Source organism: Dunckerocampus dactyliophorus, chromosome 4 (genome assembly GCF_027744805.1).
Source record: "Dunckerocampus dactyliophorus isolate RoL2022-P2 chromosome 4, RoL_Ddac_1.1, whole genome shotgun sequence".
Classification (NCBI taxonomy): domain Eukaryota; kingdom Metazoa; phylum Chordata; class Actinopteri; order Syngnathiformes; family Syngnathidae; genus Dunckerocampus; species Dunckerocampus dactyliophorus.
In genome coordinates, this window is record NC_072822.1 from 1,946,442 (window position 1) to 1,967,869 (window position 21,428).

The 21,428-nt window shown below is 44.0% G+C and overlaps 1 protein-coding gene and 4 non-coding genes across 9 annotated transcripts in view; 1 reads left to right on the forward strand and 4 right to left on the reverse strand.

The window, feature by feature from the left end:
• Positions 1-981: 981 nt before the first annotated feature.
• trnas-aga (transfer RNA serine (anticodon AGA)) lies at positions 982-1,063 on the reverse strand. The gene has a single exon. It is a non-coding gene; the product is annotated as a tRNA-Ser (tRNA).
• Positions 1,064-1,681: 618 nt separating this feature from the next.
• trnas-aga (transfer RNA serine (anticodon AGA)) lies at positions 1,682-1,763 on the reverse strand. Its single transcript has one exon. It is a non-coding gene; the product is annotated as a tRNA-Ser (tRNA).
• Positions 1,764-5,775: 4,012 nt separating this feature from the next.
• trnas-aga (transfer RNA serine (anticodon AGA)) lies at positions 5,776-5,856 on the reverse strand. The gene has a single exon. It is a non-coding gene; the product is annotated as a tRNA-Ser (tRNA).
• Positions 5,857-6,851: 995 nt separating this feature from the next.
• On the reverse strand, positions 6,852-6,936 carry trnas-aga (transfer RNA serine (anticodon AGA)). The gene has a single exon. It is a non-coding gene; the product is annotated as a tRNA-Ser (tRNA).
• Positions 6,937-17,527: 10,591 nt separating this feature from the next.
• Positions 17,528-21,428, forward strand: part of adamts3 (ADAM metallopeptidase with thrombospondin type 1 motif, 3) — a 129,722-nt gene continuing 125,821 nt past the window's right edge. For 4 of the 5 annotated variants that reach the window (XM_054773826.1, XM_054773824.1, XM_054773825.1 and 1 more), the window contains exons 1-2: positions 17,528-17,790; positions 18,045-18,066. In XM_054773826.1, the coding sequence (XP_054629801.1) occupies positions 17,731-17,790; positions 18,045-18,066 (82 nt within the window). In that variant the 5' untranslated portion in view covers positions 17,528-17,730. The remainder of the gene's footprint in view (positions 17,791-18,044; positions 18,067-21,428) is intronic. The other variant, XM_054773827.1, reaches the window with a different exon arrangement.

Genomic DNA, 21,428 nt, shown 5'->3' on the forward strand with positions numbered 1-21,428 from the left:
TCGTAAAAAGCCCAAAGGAGGTGAAGTGGATCCACACAGAGGACAGAAGTTCACTCACGCACACACTTGGTTGGGACCAAATTGCGTTCCCCGGCAGATCATGTGTGTGCATTCCTGCAAGCCTCCTGAGGTTTCATGAACATCACACGACTGTGAAAGAAGACATTTTGGAAGACCGCTTCAAAAAGCAAGGAGTGAAGGGGAAAAAAAGCCATCTTACAACCGAGTCTGGAATGTGTTTGTTTTGAAATGAACACAATTTACACAGTGGACTCTCGGAAACTGACCGCAGTCTGTTTGACCTCCATTTTATTTTTTGGGAGGTTTTTGTATTTCACCCCCAAGAAATGCAGTGGAAATGTCAGAAGCTCCAAAACGTGCAAACCCCGCAGGAGGGAAAGTGTGAGGATAACCGACGTCTCTTCGGGACTTCTGAGTAATTCCAGCAGTACCTCTGAAGCTCCACTAGGTGACAGTGTCTCCCTGCAGACCCCCGCCTCTTCACGCTCCATGATTACTTTTACTGCATTTCCTTTTATTTAGTTGTGTTTTTCTGTGGTGAACTACTCTTTACCTTTTTACCAGGGATTTTTTGGTTTTTCCACTTTCGGCTTTTCCCTGCCAGGAGTTGCCACATATAAATGGTTTTGGTTTAGTTTTTACGCTGGATGCCCTTCCTGACGCAACCCTGGCCGGGACTCCAACCAAAATAAAATTAGAAATCGATTAGAAACTGATAGATGAAACATGTACTCCATTTCGTTTCTTTCTTTTTTGGTTTGACACTTTTCGTCCGCAGGATTGGAAGCTTTATGGGGGACCACCAGCAGGACAAACACTAGTCTGACTAGATAGGACAGCAATAGTCTGAGGAGTTGGTGCAAGATCCAAACTATTGCGAGAGAGCTTTGGGTTTTTCAGTTCTTTAACGATGATGTACTCCATGAGACGGTGGGACTGTCCTATATGTTATACATACAACGTTGTCGGCAGGACCCCAACCTGCGGGGGGAGACCCCAATGGATTTCTAGTCCATCGCCTTAACCCCTCGGCCATGACAACGTGCTACATGTGTTAAACAATGCTAGGTTTGATGCGGTGTAGGAACACAGCAACGCTAAACAATAAAATGGTTGAACTTCCGTCTGACTTAGAAATTGTTAGAGAGCTTGTGAGTATTGTCATTGCATTCTCAGGGCATTGAATCGATCCCAGCTGGACTGTTCAGGTTGTCTGAGGAGACGTTTCGCCTCTCACTCTAGCAGGCTTCTTCAGTTCATCGATCAAATACTAGCCTGACTAGATAGGACAGCTCTCATCAGAGGAGTACAAAATCCGAAGAATCGTTAGATTATTAGTTATTAGTTAGTTATTCACAACGTCTTAGGCCTTAAGAGAGCTCCTTAGGCGGCAAAATGTTAGGACTGGTGAGAAGACTTTTAAGACGCCTAAGAGTGTTGTAAACAGACAGGACGGCGGGAAGACGCAGAGCAAGGAGAGATATTCTCTGTACGATTTAATAACACGCCACCGGCTCGATCGTGCAGGGATAATGTTTGTGGTGGACCTGCTGACTAGTCCCCCCAGTAGTAACACTATAACGCCTGAGCAGTTCTTAATTCTCATCCACGTTGTTGCATTCTCAGGAGTGGCCCCCATGTTGAAATTGAAGGAAAAGTCCGTTGTTGGCAGGACTCGAACCTGCGCAGGGAGACCCCAATGGATTTCTAGTCCATCGCCTTAACCGCTCGGCCACAACAACCAGGTAGTGATGCTGACAATGCTAACTTTGCAGAGCCGACGAAGATAAAATGGTTGAACTGCCGTCTCTTGACCTGCAGATCGGTAGAGAGCCTGTGAATATTCTCATCCATCCAGGGGGTTTACTGCGAGTGTAGTGGGTTAGCAAGGTGTGTTGAGCCTAAAGCCAGGCTTGCCTGTAGATTAAAGCGGCTGTATCACCACGGTAACTAACTAGGCTAAACTCTTAACCTGGTCCCGACCATCAGACTTCAGCTGAAAGTGCTCATGACACCAAAACACGTTATTTCTGCTGTGAAAAATAACATTTGAAGTCAGCAGTTTTTCCGAATGTGGAAGAGGCGGGGCTAGTGACGGTCCTACGTGGAGCTTCACGGTGACTCCAGTGCTGCCTCAACTGTCAGTTCTGGATGAATTGCTGTTGTTTGTTAAATATTTTAGCATATTATGCTCGCATTTTGTGTTGAAGGTTTTTGCTGGAACACTCGAGGAGACGCAGTACACTTGTTCACATTTCCTCAAGACACCATTCGCCTCGTCAGATCGGCAAACTTCGTGGGACACGTGTTACTTCCCCGCAAATGGAAATAAAAAGTCGAAAACCCACAAGACGTTCGACCGTGGAAACGCGTGCCAAGTAGAAAAATATGAGGCCAAACGCACAAAGCCGACAAAGTAAGTTGATAACCACCGCCACGGTACCGTTTAACTTTTTGTGTGGATTTTTATTTCCTTACAAAGCTTTGTGACGTGGTGGCTGTATCCACTGGGCAGACTCCCAAGTTCAAATGAGGGAAAAGTCTTCCGTTGTCAGCAGGAGTCAAAGTTACATGCAGAGACCTCGTCCATCGCCTTTAACCACTTGAACGCGGCAGCCAATTCTTGCTAACATTATTAGGTGGCCACTGAGATGACTGCAGCTAAAATCTATTCATGACACCACATGTGCTGTTTGCATTTATTTTTTAATTGTGCTCGGCATAAAAGTCAATTCTGTGATTCAGTTAGAGAGACGAGCCATTTCGGCACAAAAACACACATCCACGGACGCCAACGGAGCGTTCGTTAGACTGACTTGTTGTGATGAGATCAACAAGACGCGGAAGAAGCCATCACCGTCACAGCAGCATCAGCCAGAAGGAAAACAGAGAGAGAGAAAAAGTTGCAAACTCATTATTTACCAATCAGGAGCTGTAATGGAAAAGCTTGAACATGTCATTCGCGCACACAACGACCAAACTAATTACTTTTGACACAGTTGCTTTGTCCTGTCTTGATTTTCCACCACAAAACCCAAAACAGACTTGAAGTCGCCATGTAGTAATACGCATTATTAGGGCTGTCAATCGATTAACATAGTTCATCGCGATTAATCGCATTTGGTCCATTGGTAACTCCTAATTAATCGCAGATGGAAAGAGGATTTTATCTACAATAAGTAGAGATGTAAAGGATTCCATACAGCGTACAAACCATACGATTCAGTGGTTCCATCGGTTGATGTAGTCGTTAATCTTGCATTATAAAACGAAGAAGCCAATTGTATGGCATTCTTAGAGTATTTTCTAATGTGTAAAAGAGCACATCACGCACCCAAGCGGTCTGTAAGGCAGGGGCCCCCAACCACCTGGCCGCGGGAAACGCTCAGGCGCAAAGATGAAAAAAACACTTCAAATAATCAAATCATTTGTAAATACAGTAAGTACATCAAATTTGACTTCTTCTTTCACCTCATATTTGGTCCCAAATGCTGACCTTATTGAGTGCTAATGTGCATGTTTGGTGGATGGTGGCTCTGTATTCATTTTGGGCTTTTAATTTCATGTTGTTCCTGTGGTAGTTTTACACAATACTTAATAAAGGAGGTGAATGAGATCGCCATAATGTACGCATGTTTTGCTGATGTGTTGAAAGTCTTTCCCGGTGACTAGCTAGGGCGCTGCTGATGCTATTTGCACTCCACTCCAAAAGCTTGGGAACGCCTTCCGTGTCATTTTCAGTTCATGATCTTGCATCCAATCTCGCATTTTCCGTCTTCATCAGTGTGGCTCGGCGTCAGAGCAAGCTTTTAACAACTCCACAAAAAATGTGTGAGTTTAACCCTCAGACGTGCTGATTCAGTGACCACAAACATCCGCTAATCACAAACATGCAGGCTGTTGGGTCCAATTAGCAGCTTATTTACCGCAGGTGGAGCTGTTGGAGGAAGCAGATGGCTCTCAGCTGACGTCTCACACGAGGAGCGACTTCGTTTTCTGCTTCGCTTGAAAGGTGTGACTGGCTCTCTTGAGTCGAACACACTTAACACCCTTTCTTCTTCCAGCGGTTGTTGGATATCAGCCTCTGCCCGTCCCGCTAAAAACACCAAAAAAAAGGAACTTCTCTTTGTGGAGTGAAAAACGCTGCAAAACAAGCACCAGTTTAGAACGCACAGAGCTCACAGGTAAGTGTCACTGCCAGGTAAAGCCAGGTAAAGCCAGCAAGGAGGACGTACAAGACAAACTAAGATAGACAACCAAACCCCAAAAGAACAGGAAATAGGCCTGGTTTTGTCTACTTTTTGTGCTTCCCCATTCTGTGTCTTCTGTATCTTTAGCACCTTTTTAGATGTCATAGCAAAGTAGCCATAATACCACTAGCGATAGTAGTACAGTAATCCCTCATTTACCGCTGTTAATTGGTTCCAGACCTGACCATGATAAATTAACTTATTAATTTATTAATAATAACGTCCGGGCGAGGTGCGGTCTCTCCTCGTGTGTTTCTTCATAAAGGTCTTCTGAATCAGTCTTGGTCTGGCCCGTCACCCAGGACCTGTTTGCCTTGGGAGACCCTACCAGGGGCATATAGCCCTGACAACATAGCTCCTAGGATCACTCGGGCACACAAACCCCTCCACCACGCTAAGGTGCTGATTCACGGAGGGGCTAGACATACTGTAATAAGAGAAAATAAGACATGCAACACCTGTTTTTGACCTTCTAAATATGTTTTTTGACATTGTTAGAGCCATCTAGACATAAAATAACACCCCTATAGTCACCTTGACATTGGTATTACCCAATACAGTAGACATAATAAGAAAAAGAAGACATTGGTGGCCAAGTGGTTAGCAAGTTGGCCACACAGTCAGGAGATCGGGAAGACCTGGCTTCGACTCCCCACTTGGGCATTTCTGTGTGGAGTTTGCATGTTCTCCCCGTGTGTGGGGGGGTTTTCTCCGGGTACTTCGGTTTCCTCCCACATTCCAAAAACATGCATGTTAGCTTCGTTGGAGACTTGAAATTGTCCGTAGGTGTGGATGTTAGCGTGAATGGTTGTTTGTCTATATGTGCCCTGCCATTGGCTGGCCACCAGTCCAGGGTGTACCCCGCCTCTTGCCCGAAGTCAGCTGGGATAGGCTCCAGCATACCACGCGACGCTAATTAGGATAAGCGGCATAGGAAATAGATGGATAGAAGACATTTAAGACATAGAAAACCTATTTACAACCTTCTAAATATGTTATTTAATATTAGAGCCCTCTATACATGAAATAACACCACTAATAGTCACCTTTACATTCATATTACCCAATATAGTTGACATAAGAGACAATAAGACATGTAAGACATACAGTACCTGTTTATGACCTTCTAAATACGAGTTTAACATTAGCTCCCTCTAAACATGAAATAACACCACTATAGCCACCTTTACACTCCTATTATCAATATAGAAAACCTGTATACGACCTTCTAAATACAGTTTCTAACATTAATAGATCCCTCTAGACATTATATAACACCCTATAGTCACCTCTACACTGGTGTTGCCCAATGTAGTCAATATAATAACAGTAAAGAATCAATTTTATGACATAAACCATATTCACGCTCATTGCTCTAATTGGGTTCCCTCGTTGAGCAGAGTGAGTGGCAGGTGGACAGGAAGTGACGTTTTCACATGCGTCATCTGGCTTGAGTTGTAGCAGAGGTGAACTATCAACTCGTGCTCGTAAAGTAAACATACAACGTTGTCGGCAGGATTCGAACCTGCGCGGGAGACCCCAATGGATTTCTAGTCCATCGCCTTAACCACTCGGCCACGACAACCTTGTCAAGATGGTGCTCTCCCTAAAGCTGTAAAAAAGGTGCAGGAGGATGACATGCTGCTAGAAGATAGAGCATTCAGTCATCACCACTCTATTTAACGTGTTAGGAATGGAATATTTTCCACTGTGTTTTCAACAAGTATGGCAACATGTTTGTGCTTATCTACAACAGAGACGTAACACAACATGCACACACACACACACACACAGATTGCAGATGGAAGCTAATCGCTCTCTCCAGTGCTGGCATTTCAATTGTTTGCATCCACTCCAGGTTGAATTCAATTGTAAACTGTCCTTGAGACTCCCAGACTCATTTCACAGCTGTTAGATATAAGTTTGCAATTTATCCATATTTTATCAGCTCCTCTCAACCTCATCCAAAACAACCTGATCATTTTGAGTCGTTAATCCAAAAGGCAAAACTATTTTCTCAGCATAGCTCATTACTCGGTGACATTTCAGGAGCAGGGTTTTGTCAGCAGCAGCCTTATTAAACTGAAATGGTGGGGGAATTCAAACGAATATACTAGTTGGGTTATTTGATTTATTTGGCTGCCTCCAAGCCAGTGCATTGTTTCTGCCATGCATGAATTAGCATGCATATTTAGTGCATGCGTTGTCTTTGTCAAGTATTGGCAACCACCGCTGCCCTTTTCCTCTCACGGCTGCCTTTGTGTTGCGTGTGGATGCGGAAAAAAAGGTGACATTTAACCTTTGTTTTCTAACGTATGCATACTCGGCCTTGCGGTGCTCCTGTGTAAAAATGTGCTTCCTTCTCGCTTGAGGCTACACTTTGGCTCGAGGTGCCGCGTTCCAAAAGGTCAACGGGGTTGGAGATAAACTATGTGTGGTGTGGAGACATGCGTACAACGCTAACGCTCCTTTGTCTTTTCCTGCACTCACACTGTCTGACACGATGATCACTGTGCTCATCATTTTGGCAATTCAACCCTCAACTCTTTGCTCCCAAAGCCGAGTACCAGAAAACTCTGGTGTCCTTGTCAGCAGGATTTGAACCTGCACGGGGAAACCCCAATGGATTTCTAGTCCATCAATTTAACCACTCGGCCACGACAACCTGTCAGCAGGCAGGATGCTTCATTATTGTATTGCAATTTTTTTGTAAGGGGTCATCTTGCCTGTGGTGGGTCAGAGGTCACCTAGCATCTCAACATCTTGTGTTGGTCTCCCAAAGTTCATGTAAAGGTCCTGCAGCAGGATTCAAACCTACACTGGAAGACCCCAGGGGATTAGGGGGGCTGATGAGAGATTGACCTTGTAATACTACAGGAACAAAGTCATTTTATGAAAACATCGTCATAATAACACAAGAAATAAAGTCGTTTGAAATGTTCCAGTGACAGTCTGGGTATCTAGGACAAAAATATTGCAATTTTATGTGAATAAAGGTGTAAAAATACAAGAAAAAAATGTTAATTTGACTCAAATAAAAATGTAAATAATATGATAACAACAAAGTTCTAACAAGTCATAAATATGAGGGGGAAAAATCATTTTATAAGAACAATTTTTTGTAAAAAAAAAAAAAAAAAACCTAAAAAAGTCATAATACAAGACTTTTTTATTTTACAATAAAGTCATAGGGTGATGCATTTAGTTTTATTTTTATTTGCCAGTAATAGTCGGACCTCTACAACCATCTATTACAATTTGACGTGAATAAAGGTGTGAAAATACAACAAAACAATTACATTTTGACAAGAATGAAGTTGGAATATGATGAGAAAAACGTTGTCAGCAGTCATTTTATGATAACAATTTTACACAAATGAAGTTATCATACAAGACTTTTTTTATTTGCAAGAATGAAATCATAGGATGATGCATTCAGTAAAAAAAAAATCCAGTACGTGTCGGACTGCTACAACAAAAATATTGCAGTTTTACGTAAATAAAGGCGTAATAATACAAGAATTAAAAAAAAAAATAAAGTTGTAGTAAGATGAGGAAAAAAAGCTGTGAAAAGTCATAAATATGAGTCATTTTATGAAAACAATTTGATGTAAATAAAGTCTTGCAAGATTTAAGTCATTTAGGATGATGCTTTCTTTCAAATTGATAGTAATAGTTGGATCTTTCCAACAAAAATGCAATTTGACATAAATAAAGTGGTAATAATACAACAAAACGTGTTCATTTGGACTAGAATACAATTTTAATATGAGAAAAAACGTGTCATTTCCCCAAATTACAGTATAAGGCAAACAAAAGGTACCTTCCACAACAACTCAAGTTGCAAGAAGAAATGTGCTTGTTTGAGCCACGTTTTGCTGCTCTTTCCTCTCCTGGTTGTGTTCAAGTGAGGCTCTCGTTACTTTAGCTCTTGGTGTCGCGTCAGTAGTCTGCAGCACGCAGCAAGCCCAGCGTGATTCTACGCTGCTGAGATGGGCGAAAAAAACTCCACGGGGGGGGCCTGAGTGCAGAGCGTCATCAGAAATATAGAGGAGACAAAGTATCACACTCAGAAAGGGACGAAAACCACAAATACAAAGTTGATTTTAGAGTTTAACAAGCATTATTATGAACTGTCGTTTTGCAAGAACAAAGTCATGCAAAGATAAGAAAAATATTGAGATATCACAGGAAATAAAGTGCTAACCCAACACAAAAAAGTTCATTTCAAAAGAGTCAAATACTTTTTTTAAAAATACCAAAAGGATTGTCCATCCCACTCCGCCATGATTGTTGCTCCCGAGGACTTGCGGACACCTGCCGAACCCCTTTTGTCCCCATTGGGACACTGGTAAATTGTCACTTACTGGTGGCTCTTCTGACTCTTCAACACCACCAAGAAACGTTGGAAAGGCGTCGGACTTCAGCAGCAGTTTGGCAGATAGTCCAGCGACGTGTTGACCCGTGTTCACAAAACAGTCCCGTGCGAAGTGCCGTTGCCAGATGAGCATACGTTTCTCTTGCTGGCTGGGAATCAGCAACTCCAACCACTTGTTCCTGATGCTTGCCTCTTTCGGCTCACCCCTACAAACATTTCCTGGCAGCCATTGCTCAACGTCTAAAGACCGCGAGCAGAGCGAGGGTGCTGGCCAAGCCCATACCAGGAAGTCCGGGTTGCGTTGCTCACTTCCAAATGCGTATTATACCTCATTATCTGACGCGATGGCATCGTTTAACACGAGAACACATCATTGTAGCAATATTTATTGGTCAGAAAAGGGGAAAAGCATAAGAGGTCCCCTTTAAAGCAATGGGAACCAAATGCAGTACTTCCTGCTATGAAATGTGCTCTAACTTCTTTAATACTTGGGATAGAGAAGTGAATGAGGTATCAAATTAAAGTTCAGGTCATGTTTTATCAGATAGAATTAATCCCAGACGTGATTTCATTCAACCTGAAGTGTTGGTTGCACTCGATTGAAATCAAACGTGAATGCATTTGCCATTCATTGTTGTTTCCTTGTTTGTTTACATCCATAATTCATTCATACCCGATTCCCCTGCAAAACAGCAGGGGGCTCTAGGAGACTCCACCAGCTCTGTCCAGTACCCACGGATGTATTTCACAGTCGCACTACTGCAATATTTGCCAAAAAAGTTACTGAATCAATTTCAAGCTACTGAATCGTTTAGGATCATATCGTTCTAAATGAACCAATATCGTCCCTGAATCGTATCGGCAACCACGAAGCGTGATACGAATGGAATCGTCATTGAAACGACTTGTTGCGCTTCTCCCGAAAAACCCCTCCCCTTTTCTATCATTCTGAAATACACCTTATTTTCAGTTTTGGGTAACCTTTTCTTTCAACCCCTGGCACTTCGCCCCTTCCCTTGGCACCGCTTCAAGCTATTCCTTGAATAACTGGAAACATTGGGGAGTTTTAAAACTGACCGGTCGTGTATACGATAAATAATCAATAAATAATCATAATATCAATAAATAAACATACTCTTGTACTCTTGTGACTTGTTTCTGTTATTTCAATCTCAGCCACATGCAGTTTTTTCCTGCAAAATTTCGACTTTTTTCTCGTCATTGCACGTAGCAGAGGGGCGGGGTCCTTCCAGACGGCCCATGGACAGCTTCCGCTCCTCTCCTGTGAAAATCATTCCAACTTGTTTGCTTGATGTCATCGTTTTGGGGTTTTTACAGATAGACCACTAAATCAGTGGGTTCCTCTGAGGAGAAGCATGCCTGGGGGCTGGGGGGTCCACTATTTAGGATATGACAACCATCTTTTAATTGATGACAATTCCCAGCCCCCCACCCTCCCCTGCACCCCCTTGCCGGAATGTGCCCTCTTTAGCACCCAGGATTTATACTACCCTTCTGTTGTCGGGACACGGGGGGTCAGGGAGGGGGAGTCAAAAACCAGCACTGACCCCATGGGGGCACCCAACCGGCACACCGCGTCCGAGCTCATTGTGTGCGGGACATAACCGGGCCTGTTAGACGTCACACAAGTCATTGTGGGGTTTGTGTCCGTGTGTGGGGGGGGGCAAAGAGTCAAAAGACAACATCCCAGATGGCTCCTCTGGAACGCGGCCCTTCCATCACGCTTTGTTTCCGACGCTGCGGTGCGCATGCCTCCGTCTTGTAACGAGGTTGGCCGTTGTTTCATTTGGACTCAGGACACCGGCGACGGTTGGCCGCTTGGACAACACCGACCTAACCAACAACTGGAATTCATGTTATTCTCATGCGGGAATAAGACGAGAAGAAGACGGACGTCGTTCCAAGATGGTCACCTACGAACATTTGGAGATGAAACGGCACTGAGTGACGGAGGACAGGATGGGGGGTTTATTGGTGTGCCATGAAAAATAATAGGCAGTGGAGAGCTTCCTGTTTGCTCTTAACAATCCAATAAAATGCAGCCACGGCAAAATGAGCAGTCGTTACACTATTAGCCCATGGATAGCATTAGGCCATGCATACCATGCAGCATTTTCACTCTTTTTATTATTACCTTCCTGAAAGGCAAACGATACATCGCTAATTCCACTTTCATTCAGATGAAATGTCTAAAAAAGGGAAGAAACAACCGACACTTTATGTTTACACTGGTGTGAAAAAGCCTTTCCCCCCCTTCCTGATTTCTTATTTATTTGCATGTGTGTCACACTTCAATGTTTCAGATCATCAAACTAATGTAAATATTAGTCAATGACAACACAACTCAACACAAAATGCACTTTTTAAATGAAACATTTCATTATTAAGGGAGAAAACATCCAAAGCTACATGTCCCTGTGGGAAAAAGTGATTTAAAACTTAACTGAGATGAATTGAGATCTATCTGTCTGGAAAAGCTTATAAAGCCATTTCTAAAGCTTTGGGACTCCAGCCAACCACAGTGAGAGCCATTATCCACAAATGGTCAAAACATGGAACAGTGGTGGACATTCCCAGGAGTGGCCGGCCAACCAAAATGACCCCAAGAGCACAGTGACAACTCATCCAAGAGGTCACAAAAGGCCCCACAACAACATCCAAAGTACTGCAGGCCTCACTTGCCTCAGTTAAGGTCAGTGTTCATGACTCCACCATAATAAAGACACTGGGCAAAAACGGCCTGCATTGCAGAGTTCCAAGACCAAAACCACTGCTGAACAAAAACAACATTAAGGCTCGTCTCAATTTGGCCAGAAAGCATCTTGATGATCCCCAAGACCTTTGGGAAAATACTCTGTGGTCTGATGGGACAAAAGTTGAACTTTTTGGAATGTGTGTGTCCCATTACATCTGACATTTCAGAAAAAGAACATCATAGCAACAGTAAAATATGGTGGTGGTAGTGTGATGGTCTTCAGGACCTGGAAGACTTGCTGTGATAAATGCAAGCATGAATTGTGCTGAAGGGGAATGTCCGGCCATCTGTGGGTTTTTCACACCACTGGAAGTGCAATAAGCAGCACTGAATTTCATGTTCAACTAAAGTAAAGTAAGAGAGCAAGTTGGGAAAACAATCCAGTTGTTAATTTGTTAATTTTGTTAGTCAAATGTCAAAAAAAGATAACAGGAGATCTTTTGGGACATTTTGTGTCATTCATTTTGCAATTTTATTTTCAAGCCACTTTGGCTGTGTGAATGAATTTAGGCCAAATTTGTAAGAGGGTAGTCATTAAAAAAAATAAAATAAAAAATGTAATTGTCTGAATTAGCTTAAAATGTCAGAAAGTTCCACATTTACCAGAAAATACATAAAGGTCTCATTTTAGCTTTGGGAAGTGAGGACTTTTAAAAGACCTCTAAAGGGTAGTTAAGCATTTTTATGACAGTAGTTGGAGGCAAATAATAATAATAATAATAATAATAATAATAATAATAATAATAATGATAATAATAATAATAATAATAATAATAATAATAATAATAATAATAACAAGCTGGCAAAGCCTTTCCAAATCTAAAAAAGTCCTGTCGTTTGAGTTGAGTTGAAAGCGGAATGTTTACTTTGTGCACTTTTGGTGATGAATTTGCGCCTGCGCTCGTCATTCTCGCTTCATCCTCCGCCAGGTGACGGAGATGGAGTCCCAAGGAAGGAAGTTGTATGCAAGCAGAGCACACATGTTCTCTGTGGTCGCATTAAGCGCAGCCCACAAGACGACACAAAAGAAGAAAATCCTCTGCACTTTTTGTATTTTTTCTCCCCATGGAGGAGGCCTGCTTTCAATTTGCTGCGTGGGATCCAAAGCCAGTTGTAACGGCGTCTGGATGTTGGATGCTGACGAGCAGGACCAGATGTGGCGAGCTCCGAGGACGGTCGGCGTCTACGTCACGGGTGAACGGGACGCCGGTGAAGTAGCACGCGGACGAGTCTTGGCCTCGCTCTCGCCCCTTCAGCCATTTTGCCTCTGCGGCGTAATAAGGTGGCACGTTGAGGGTGAGGGAGGGTGGGAATGGAAGCAAAGAGTTTTAGGCCAAAGGCGAGCAGACACTGGCAACAGCGGCGTGGGCGCGGCCCAATGAGAGCGGTGATATGCGCTCATTGATATTCAGTCTTCCTTGGCTATGCCGCAGTTGGAATATCGCTCCCTCACGATATCGCTGTTGGAAAGAACAATGTGAGATTTCGAGAATAAAGTCGTACATTTCGGAACAAGGTGGTCATGTTACGTGTCCCACGTGTCAGAGCAAGGAAACTCTCCTCTTGCTTCACGCAAGCTTTTATTTATAACGTGGCAGCAAAACACAGCAGTTGAGCACAAACAGGTTAGCACGGGTTAGCATCATCTCACTTCCTCCTCCACATGCCCAAGGCCAAAGGTCACATCAGCCCCGCCTTTTCATAGCTGTCTCAGGCAGTGCCTGCAACATAAAATTGCCACGCTCTTAACGGGCATTGCCTGGGACAGCTATGAAAAGGGGGGGCTTATGTGACCCGTGGCCTTGGGCAAAGGTAATATTCCGACCTTTGCTCTGGTAAATTCACAACTTCATTCTCGTCAATTTCCGACTTTCTTCTTGTAAATTTCAGACTTCTTTTCTTGTACATTTGCAATTCTCTTCTTGCAAATTTGCGACTTTATCGTCATGAATGTAGGACTTCATTGTGGAAATCTCCGATTATTTTAACACTCGTTCGTAACAGGCATCGCCTGAGACGGCTATGAAAAGGGCGGACTTACGTGACCTTTGGTAATATTACCACTTTTATTCTGGAAAACTTACGACTTTATCCTTGGCAAGTTGCGGCTTTTGCGGCTGTAAATGTGCGACTTTTTTTTTTCTCGTACATTTACGGCTTTATACTGGCAAATTTACTACTTTACTGTTGTAAATGTACCACTTTATTCTCGAAATCTCTTTTAATACTTCCATTTCGGAGAGCAAAGTGGTCATATTACGTGTCATGATGTCTTACGAAATCGCCGATTATTTTAGTACTCGCTTATAACAGGCATCGCCTGAGACCGCTATGAAAAGGGGGGGCTTAGTTAATATTACGACTTTTTTTCTGTTCAATTTATGACTTTTTCTGGTCAATTTCCAACTTTTTGTCTTGTACATTTACAACTTTATTCTCGTAAATGTACGACTTTATTGTGAAAAGGTGAAGATAGAATAGGATGCTTGCTCAAAGTGTGCAATAGTCAGAATCAGAATCAGGCTAGCCACAGTTTCGTGTGAAATAGAATATTTTTATGACGCGGGAAGGCTTAAATAACCCCTAAACTCCCCCCGTGGCGACAGTAGGTCACAGGTGCATTGGAAGCATTCGACTTGGAAAATGAGCTCTCTGCTCCAACACTCCCGTAATCTGAATTCATGGCACTTCCTCACCTGAAGAGCGCTGAGGCGTGAGGAATGAGAGCGAGGAAGCGGAGGCGACACGCTGTCAGTAATGAGGTGGGCTGCACTTCATATTATTGCACATGATTGCCCTCCTCGCTCGCCTCGTATCGCACGCGGCCCTCTAAACTCCACCTGAGCCTTTCAGCGGGAACTCCGCTCTCTGCCGCTAATGGGCCGCTGAAAATATTCAATATGTGGAATATTTCAAGACTTTGGCCGGCGGCGTAAAACTGAAGCGATGTGCGGGTGGACACGCCACAATAAACACAACACAGTAGCCTGCAGTAAGTGAAACCCGCGAAGTAGCAAACTTCATTTGTTTACTAGGATGATCGATGTTTTAAGGCGGTAAAAGCCCTCAGCGTACACTTGATCCACTTGGTACACTTGGTACACTTGATCCACTTGATCCACTTGGTACACTTGATCCACTTGATCCACTTTACTACACATTTCATCACATTTCTCTCTTGTTGAAACACTCGCAGAGAAGTTCAAACCCTCCTTTGAAAGTGAATGATCAACCTGCAGGGAGCACACAAGACATGATGAAGTCACTCACGCAGATTTGTACGCCCGTGGCCGCGCCTTTTCGTCCTGGCGCTGTACTGTGGCGTTTTTATATCCTTGATGCAAACGTATCGCTGCAGTCCTCCTCCTTCCAACCCAACATTCATGAACAAGCTAGCAAGCTAGCAAGCTAGCAACGACACAGGAGACACAGGGCGGCACCAAGGAGATTGATTGACGGTGGTCGACAGCAGGGGTGTCCTAACCTTTTCCAGCGAGGGCCACGTTCTGAAAAATGAAAGGATGCGGGGGCCGCTTTGATGTTGCGTCCACCAACACATTGAGATACGCTAAGACGTTCCAGTGTATGCAGCCCACGTTTCAGCGTTGCCAAGGAGGAGGAACGCTACTAAAAAAGAGTTCAGCTGTTGTTCTTCCTTCCATTATGACCTTTTTTCTTAATATTTGGACTTTATTCCTGTGAAATGACAGCTGTTTTTTTCCATTTCTGCTGGCTTTTGTTTCTATTTCCCAACTATTTCATTTCAGCTTCCCTCTTTTTTGAAAAATAATGGATTTGTTCCTTATTTCAACATTGTTCCAAAAATGATATTTTTCCTCGTTTTACAAGTTTACTCTCATAAAATTGCAACTTTTTTGTCATTATCAAACTATTTTTTTCTCTTAATATTCTGACTTTACTTTGGTAAAATGTCTGCTGTTGATTTTTTTTTCATTTTCCAAATATCTCAAACTTCTAATATTTGGACTTTATTCCCAAGTTATACATTTTCCCCAACCTAAGTTTCCCAAAATGACAACTTCATTCATTGTTTTTCCCTTTAAAAATAGTTTTAATAATTTCATATTTCAACGTCATGCTACTAAAATGACATTTTTCCTGATATATGACTTTATTCTGGTGAAATGATGTCTTCTTTTCCTTGCTAGATGTCAACTCTTCTCTTCAACAAATATTTTGACTTTTGCATTTTTGCTGCTGCTATTGTTTTTTTTTTTAGTTTTCTGGTTAAATTACACTTGTAGATTGGGCCGAGGGCCGCAGGCCGATAAAATCACAGTGGCCCGCGGGCCGCACTTTGGACACCCCTGGTCTACAGCCAATCAGCACGCAGAAAACAATGGGCGGTGCAGACAGACCAGTAATGAGCGTACACAGTAAGTTAGCGTAGTTTTGTGGTTGAATACGGCCTAGTATTAGTAAACCAAATGCATATTTAAGCAAACTGTACTTATTCTTGGCCTAAATTCCAGCATACAAATGTCTAAATGAACTAAAATACAAATACGGGACAGGAGAAGCAAGCGTTCTAATTGTGATTGTAGTACTCTACAGTGGCCACTGGGCGTCAGTAATTCTTAGGCGAGACAAGCACCAGACGTGATCGCCGCAACAGGCATTTATTTATGGCAGGTTTAAATGATGATTGACATAATAATCATAATAATAACCCACGACAAGCTAAAACTCTAATCTGAACCTCCGACATCACTTCCTGTCCGCCTGTGTCGGTCATACGAGCGTAAAGCCATTTAAAGCCGCCATTACAAGACACGGATGAGACAATAGCCACTGCAGGACGTACACAGTCCGAGAAAAGATGCTAACGTGTTTTTTATGTCTAATATGTCTTATTTTCTCTGATTATGTAGGGTATATTGGGTAGTAGGAGTGGAAAGGTGACTATAGGGGTGCTACTTCATGTCTAGAGGGCTCTAATAATGCTAACAAGCGTATTTAGAGGATTGTAAGCAAATGCCAGAACTCTGAAAATGGAACCAATTAACTGAAAAGGAACGACTGTATCTCATTAATTATCATTTATTTTTATTTGTAATGCTACAGTATGCCGGGGCCAATAAAAAAACTAAGGAGAGGAAACGTGTGACGACAACCACAGAGCTGGGAAGTAGCTCTTATTGTGACGGGGCAACAAAAGCCATACGGCGGAACGGAGCTCACGTCACGTGACTTTGTTTCTGCGTTTGGTGGGTGTGCAATGCAGTGGCTTACTTCCGTGAGGGACATCAACGGATGAATTCACGTTACAAGCTAACACAGCGTGTTTTTGTTCGTAACGTTGTCATATCGGCAGTGGCTGACGTTGTTTTGTTACACTTGTGTGAGCACCGCTTCAGCGCTGCACCGCCATGACGTGTCTTCAAAATGGGAGTAGTTTTACTCGGCTTTCGTTTCATTTCGGTGTGCAACTCGGCGCTTAGCTTCTTTTTTTCCACGTATATGACAGCAAAGGACGTTAAAATGTGACGCATACTGCTAATAAAGGTTTGTGATGGCCACAGTTTGACCCTGGAACAGATGAATTGGCTTTGCAAGCTAGGAAAGCCTGCTTTTATTGTTTACTAACTTCTTTTTCCACTTGTGTGACCAGCGCTTCCTTCAGCGCTGCACCTCCGTGATGCGTCTTGAAAGTGTGAGCAGTTTTACTTGTTTTTGTTCGATGCTGGCGTGTAATTCAGTACTTAGCTTCTTTTCCCAGCTAAGGATGTTCAAGTGTGATGAAAACATTGCCCCTACCCTTCATAAAGCTTTTATGATGGACCCTGGAACAGATGATCTATCTTTTCCCATTATCTCTTATGGGGGGGGGGGTAAACAGAGACAATTTGGAGGTCGATACAGTCAAATAACGATAAACGATAACAATAATAGACAATGACAGCGCTCATAAAGAGTAACTTGACCTGGGCTACAGGTGTGTGCGCGTGTGTGCTTGGGGGGGGCTTCAAGGGCGGGTGGTGGTCTTGTGACGTCACACAGGGCCGGACCAATGGGTTTATCAGGCGGGGGCGCCAGGCAGCAGGTCTCAGCTGTGCAGCCAGCAGCGGAGATGAGTGGACCGAAGGAAACTTTCTAGAAAGTCCCTCCAGCCCGCAAAGTGACGGACAAAGTGTCGCAACTCGCCTCACTCCGCGTTTTTGGTCGTTGTTGCCTCCTAAATGACACGTTAGACGTCCTTTCTTGAAGACGGAGGCAAAGTTACTTGTTTCCCCGGTGGGGATCAACTTTTTAACTTTGAAATCATTTGTTTGACACGCGTGACGATGGCCGCGCTGTCAGCGGCGTTGCTGCTTGTTGGATTTATTGTGACTTCAGCTGTCAAGGTAAGTTTTTTTCTAACTTTTTCTTAAAAAAAAACACAAAAACGTGAAGCAGAGACGGAAAAAAAGTTTGGAGCGCTCGTGCAGGCGTGCACGTTGGACTCCGTAAATGCATGCACTGTTTTCATGTTGACACACACACACACACGCGCACACACGCGCACACACGCGGGCTCCATGCTGTTACATAAGGCTGCAAATAATGACATTTTTGTTGTTATTTTGCATCTGAACGACGCTGTGCTCTTTTCCCGCAGGCTGGTGAAGATGATCGAGAAGGTGAGTCTTCTTTCTAATGCACGATGGTGAGAGAGGAGGGAGGAGGGCAACAGCATCAAAGTGGAGGGTGGGGAGGGGGGATGCATGTGTGGACCTCTGTAGTAACAGTCCGCCTCCCCCCCCCACACACACACTTGTACTACACCAGTGAGCTGGGCTAAGACAGGAAGAGCAGATCCCACGTCTCCATCCCCGCACATCTGTTCTCCATTGTGAGGTTAAGAAAGGAGCCCACGTCGGATACTTTTTAACACCCGCCGCTATCTCCCACGGCGCTCCCCACCGCCATGGGAGCATGTCCCGCGTGTCGTCGGCTCCACTTGACCTTTAGTGGGCCCTTTGCCGAAGCTCTTTGTTCACTTCCTGTCTGCAGCGCTGTGTCATGTTGGCTCATTACAATTCCTGATATTGGGAGTAAAGACTTCCAGGAATTTGGAAATGTCCCATTTGGGACTTTTGATGTCTGACCTGAAACAAAAAACATGGCGAGCCGACGTCAACAAGCACGTCTGCGGCCCGTGAAGCTCTTTGCTCGCTTCGTATTTTACATCTCACACTCACAAGTTATGATGTCCGACCTTAAAGCCTTTCAGTCAAACATGAACAAAGAACATGGCCGCCGACATTAAACACACATCACACAAATATGCTCTTTGTTCACTTCCTGTTTTGTATCGGACCCTCTCGAAACCGGTCACGTCTGACCTTAAAGCGTTCCAATCAAACATGAATGAAACACTTGGCTGCCGACATCAGTAAACACGTACGCGTGCGGCCCGTCAAGCTCTTTGTTCACTTCCTGTTTCACATCTGTGCCACTTGGAAGTTGTGACGTCCGACCTTAAAAGCGTTCCCATCAAACACAAACAAAAAACATGGCCACCGACATCAAGAAGCACGTCACACAAATACGTCTTTGGCCTGTGAAGCTCTTTGCTCACTTCCTGTTTCGCATCTGTCCCTCTCGGAACTAATACTGTCCGACCCTCAAGCGTTCCAACCAAACATAAACAGAAAACATGGCTGCCGACATCAATAAGCGTGTCACACAAATATGTGTATGACCCGTGGAGCTCTTTGTTCACTTCCTGTTTCACAACTTCCCCGCTTGAAGGTTAAGATGTCCGACCGTAAAGTCTTCCAATCAAACATAAACAAAAAACATGGCCGCCGACATCAATAAGCACGTCACGTAAGTATGTTTACGGCCCGTAAAGCTCTTTGCTCACTTCCTGTTTTGCATCTGTCCCTCTCGGAACTAATAAAGTCCAACCTTAAAGAGTTCGAATTGAACGTCATGTCCGCAAGCATCAATAACGTTTGCGTTTGCGGCGCTCTTTGTTCACTTCCTGTTTCCCATCTGTCTCACTTGGAACTTAACGTGTCCCACCTTGAAGCGTTCCAGTTGAACATAAACAAAAAACATGGCGGCCGTCGTCAAAAAGCACGACACATACCTGTAAGCGTGTTTGTGGTCGTGAAGCTCTTTGTTCACTTCCTGTTTCACGTCTGTCTCACTTGGAAGTTGTGGCGTCCGACCTTAAAGCGCTCCCATCGAACATAAACAGAAAACATGGCCGCCGACGTCAAGAAGCGCGTCACACGAGTACATTTTGAAACCCTTTTCTACACTAAGCGTCGTTGATGAGCGTCCAAGCCGCAGGATTTTTCTCGTCCAAAATGTTTGTCTTCTTTTCAAGCGACAGACGAGCGAAAGCCGCATCTGTATGTCAAACCATTTGGGACGCAACGACGCCAACGTGGAAACTGCAAACAAGCGAGCGTGATGAAAGAGTGTGACGGACGTGATGCAAGCGGCAGTTATTCCCCCATAAAAAGCCTTTGATGTTTCAAACCAGATGTGTCAGCGGCACACTTTGTTGTTTGCCGCATGCAATTAATTGTTCAGTCGTGAGGCGCCCGTCATTCCCCACTGGATTAGCACAATGCATGGGGGGGGGGCTTGGCGTGTAATCTGTCTTTTAAAAACACTGTTTACATTTCTTTTCCTGCCATGTCATCGGGGTTTCACCAATAACACCTGTTTGTGTGTCCAAACCTTCCGCCTGATTACAAGGTCTCCAAATCCACCTTACATTTCCTTTGCGCCAGATTGTTGGAACGCCTGCCACATTTGCAAAGCGAGGCCGTGCTAGGAAATGACTCTTTGAAAGCCCGCACAACTTCCTGGAACTCAGCTGACTGCAAATGATCCAAGAATGAATGAACGAGTGAATGAAGGAGTTGCAGCACCTTTGTTTTCGGCCTTTTAGGGAATGTTCTTTTTGCAGTCGGACACAAAAAGGCCTCAATTTGAGATTTTTGTTGTTGTCTGCAAAAGAGCTTTGAAGTTCACACCACATAAACATCCAAAGTGACCGAAAGCAACGTAGCATCACTAAAAGCAGACACAAATTGAACAGAAAAAGGGGAGCAAGTACTGAGCCCTGTGGGACACATCAGGGGTCAACAATAACTTTAAAACTACAAAAAATTCAGGTGGGGAACCAATTAACCGCGATGAACAAGGGATTCATCTGCTGGTTCTTGTTTAGCGATGCCGTTCAGCGTGAAAACCCTTTGAACGTTCAATGCCGGGACTCAACAGTGCAGCGGATTAGCTCGTCCACATCAAAGCAAGACTCATCCACCTTCACGTTTACGCCTTCAGGTCGCTTCCCCTTCCTGTCATGACGTAAGATCTCCTTCTCCTCCTGGGATCATCTGAACAGGAAGAAGGCTAATAAAGAAAACGTAGCAAAGTTGGGAATCGCCAAAGCGCGAACTCCTGCGGGCTTCAGCTGGTTTCTTTGATGTATGAGCAGCCGGAGAACGGAACATAAATGTTGCTGTGGATTAGCGCTTTGGAGCGACTTGATATGACGCCGCAGCCGACGAGTGATGAATGGAAGTGATTTCAGCACGGACCGTCTTCGAATGCATTCTCTGCCACTCGGACGTTTTTGGAAAAACTATGGTGGCCATAAAGTGTCATGTAGTTCATCATGTAGATGGCCGCTAAACCCATCCAACCCGCCCCGACTGTGTTGACACCTGACGGAAAACCAACTACAAAGACGCGAGTGTGTGTGGTTTCGGTTTCGGTGTTTTGTGGTGACGTACAGTGCCCCCTCCCGTAAGTTAAAGGAAAACTGCACATTTTGGGGAATTTTGCCCATCTTCCACAATCCTTATGTGAGACATGAACTCACGTCTTTCTCTTTTCTAAGCGTTCTAAAGATATAAAAATAGTTCAAAAGTGGCAAACGTAATGGGACGCATCGATAAAGCCTTCTGAAAAATCCTCCAAAATCCGCCAACAACGCTCCACTTACGTAATCTGACCTTCAAATTAGCGACAT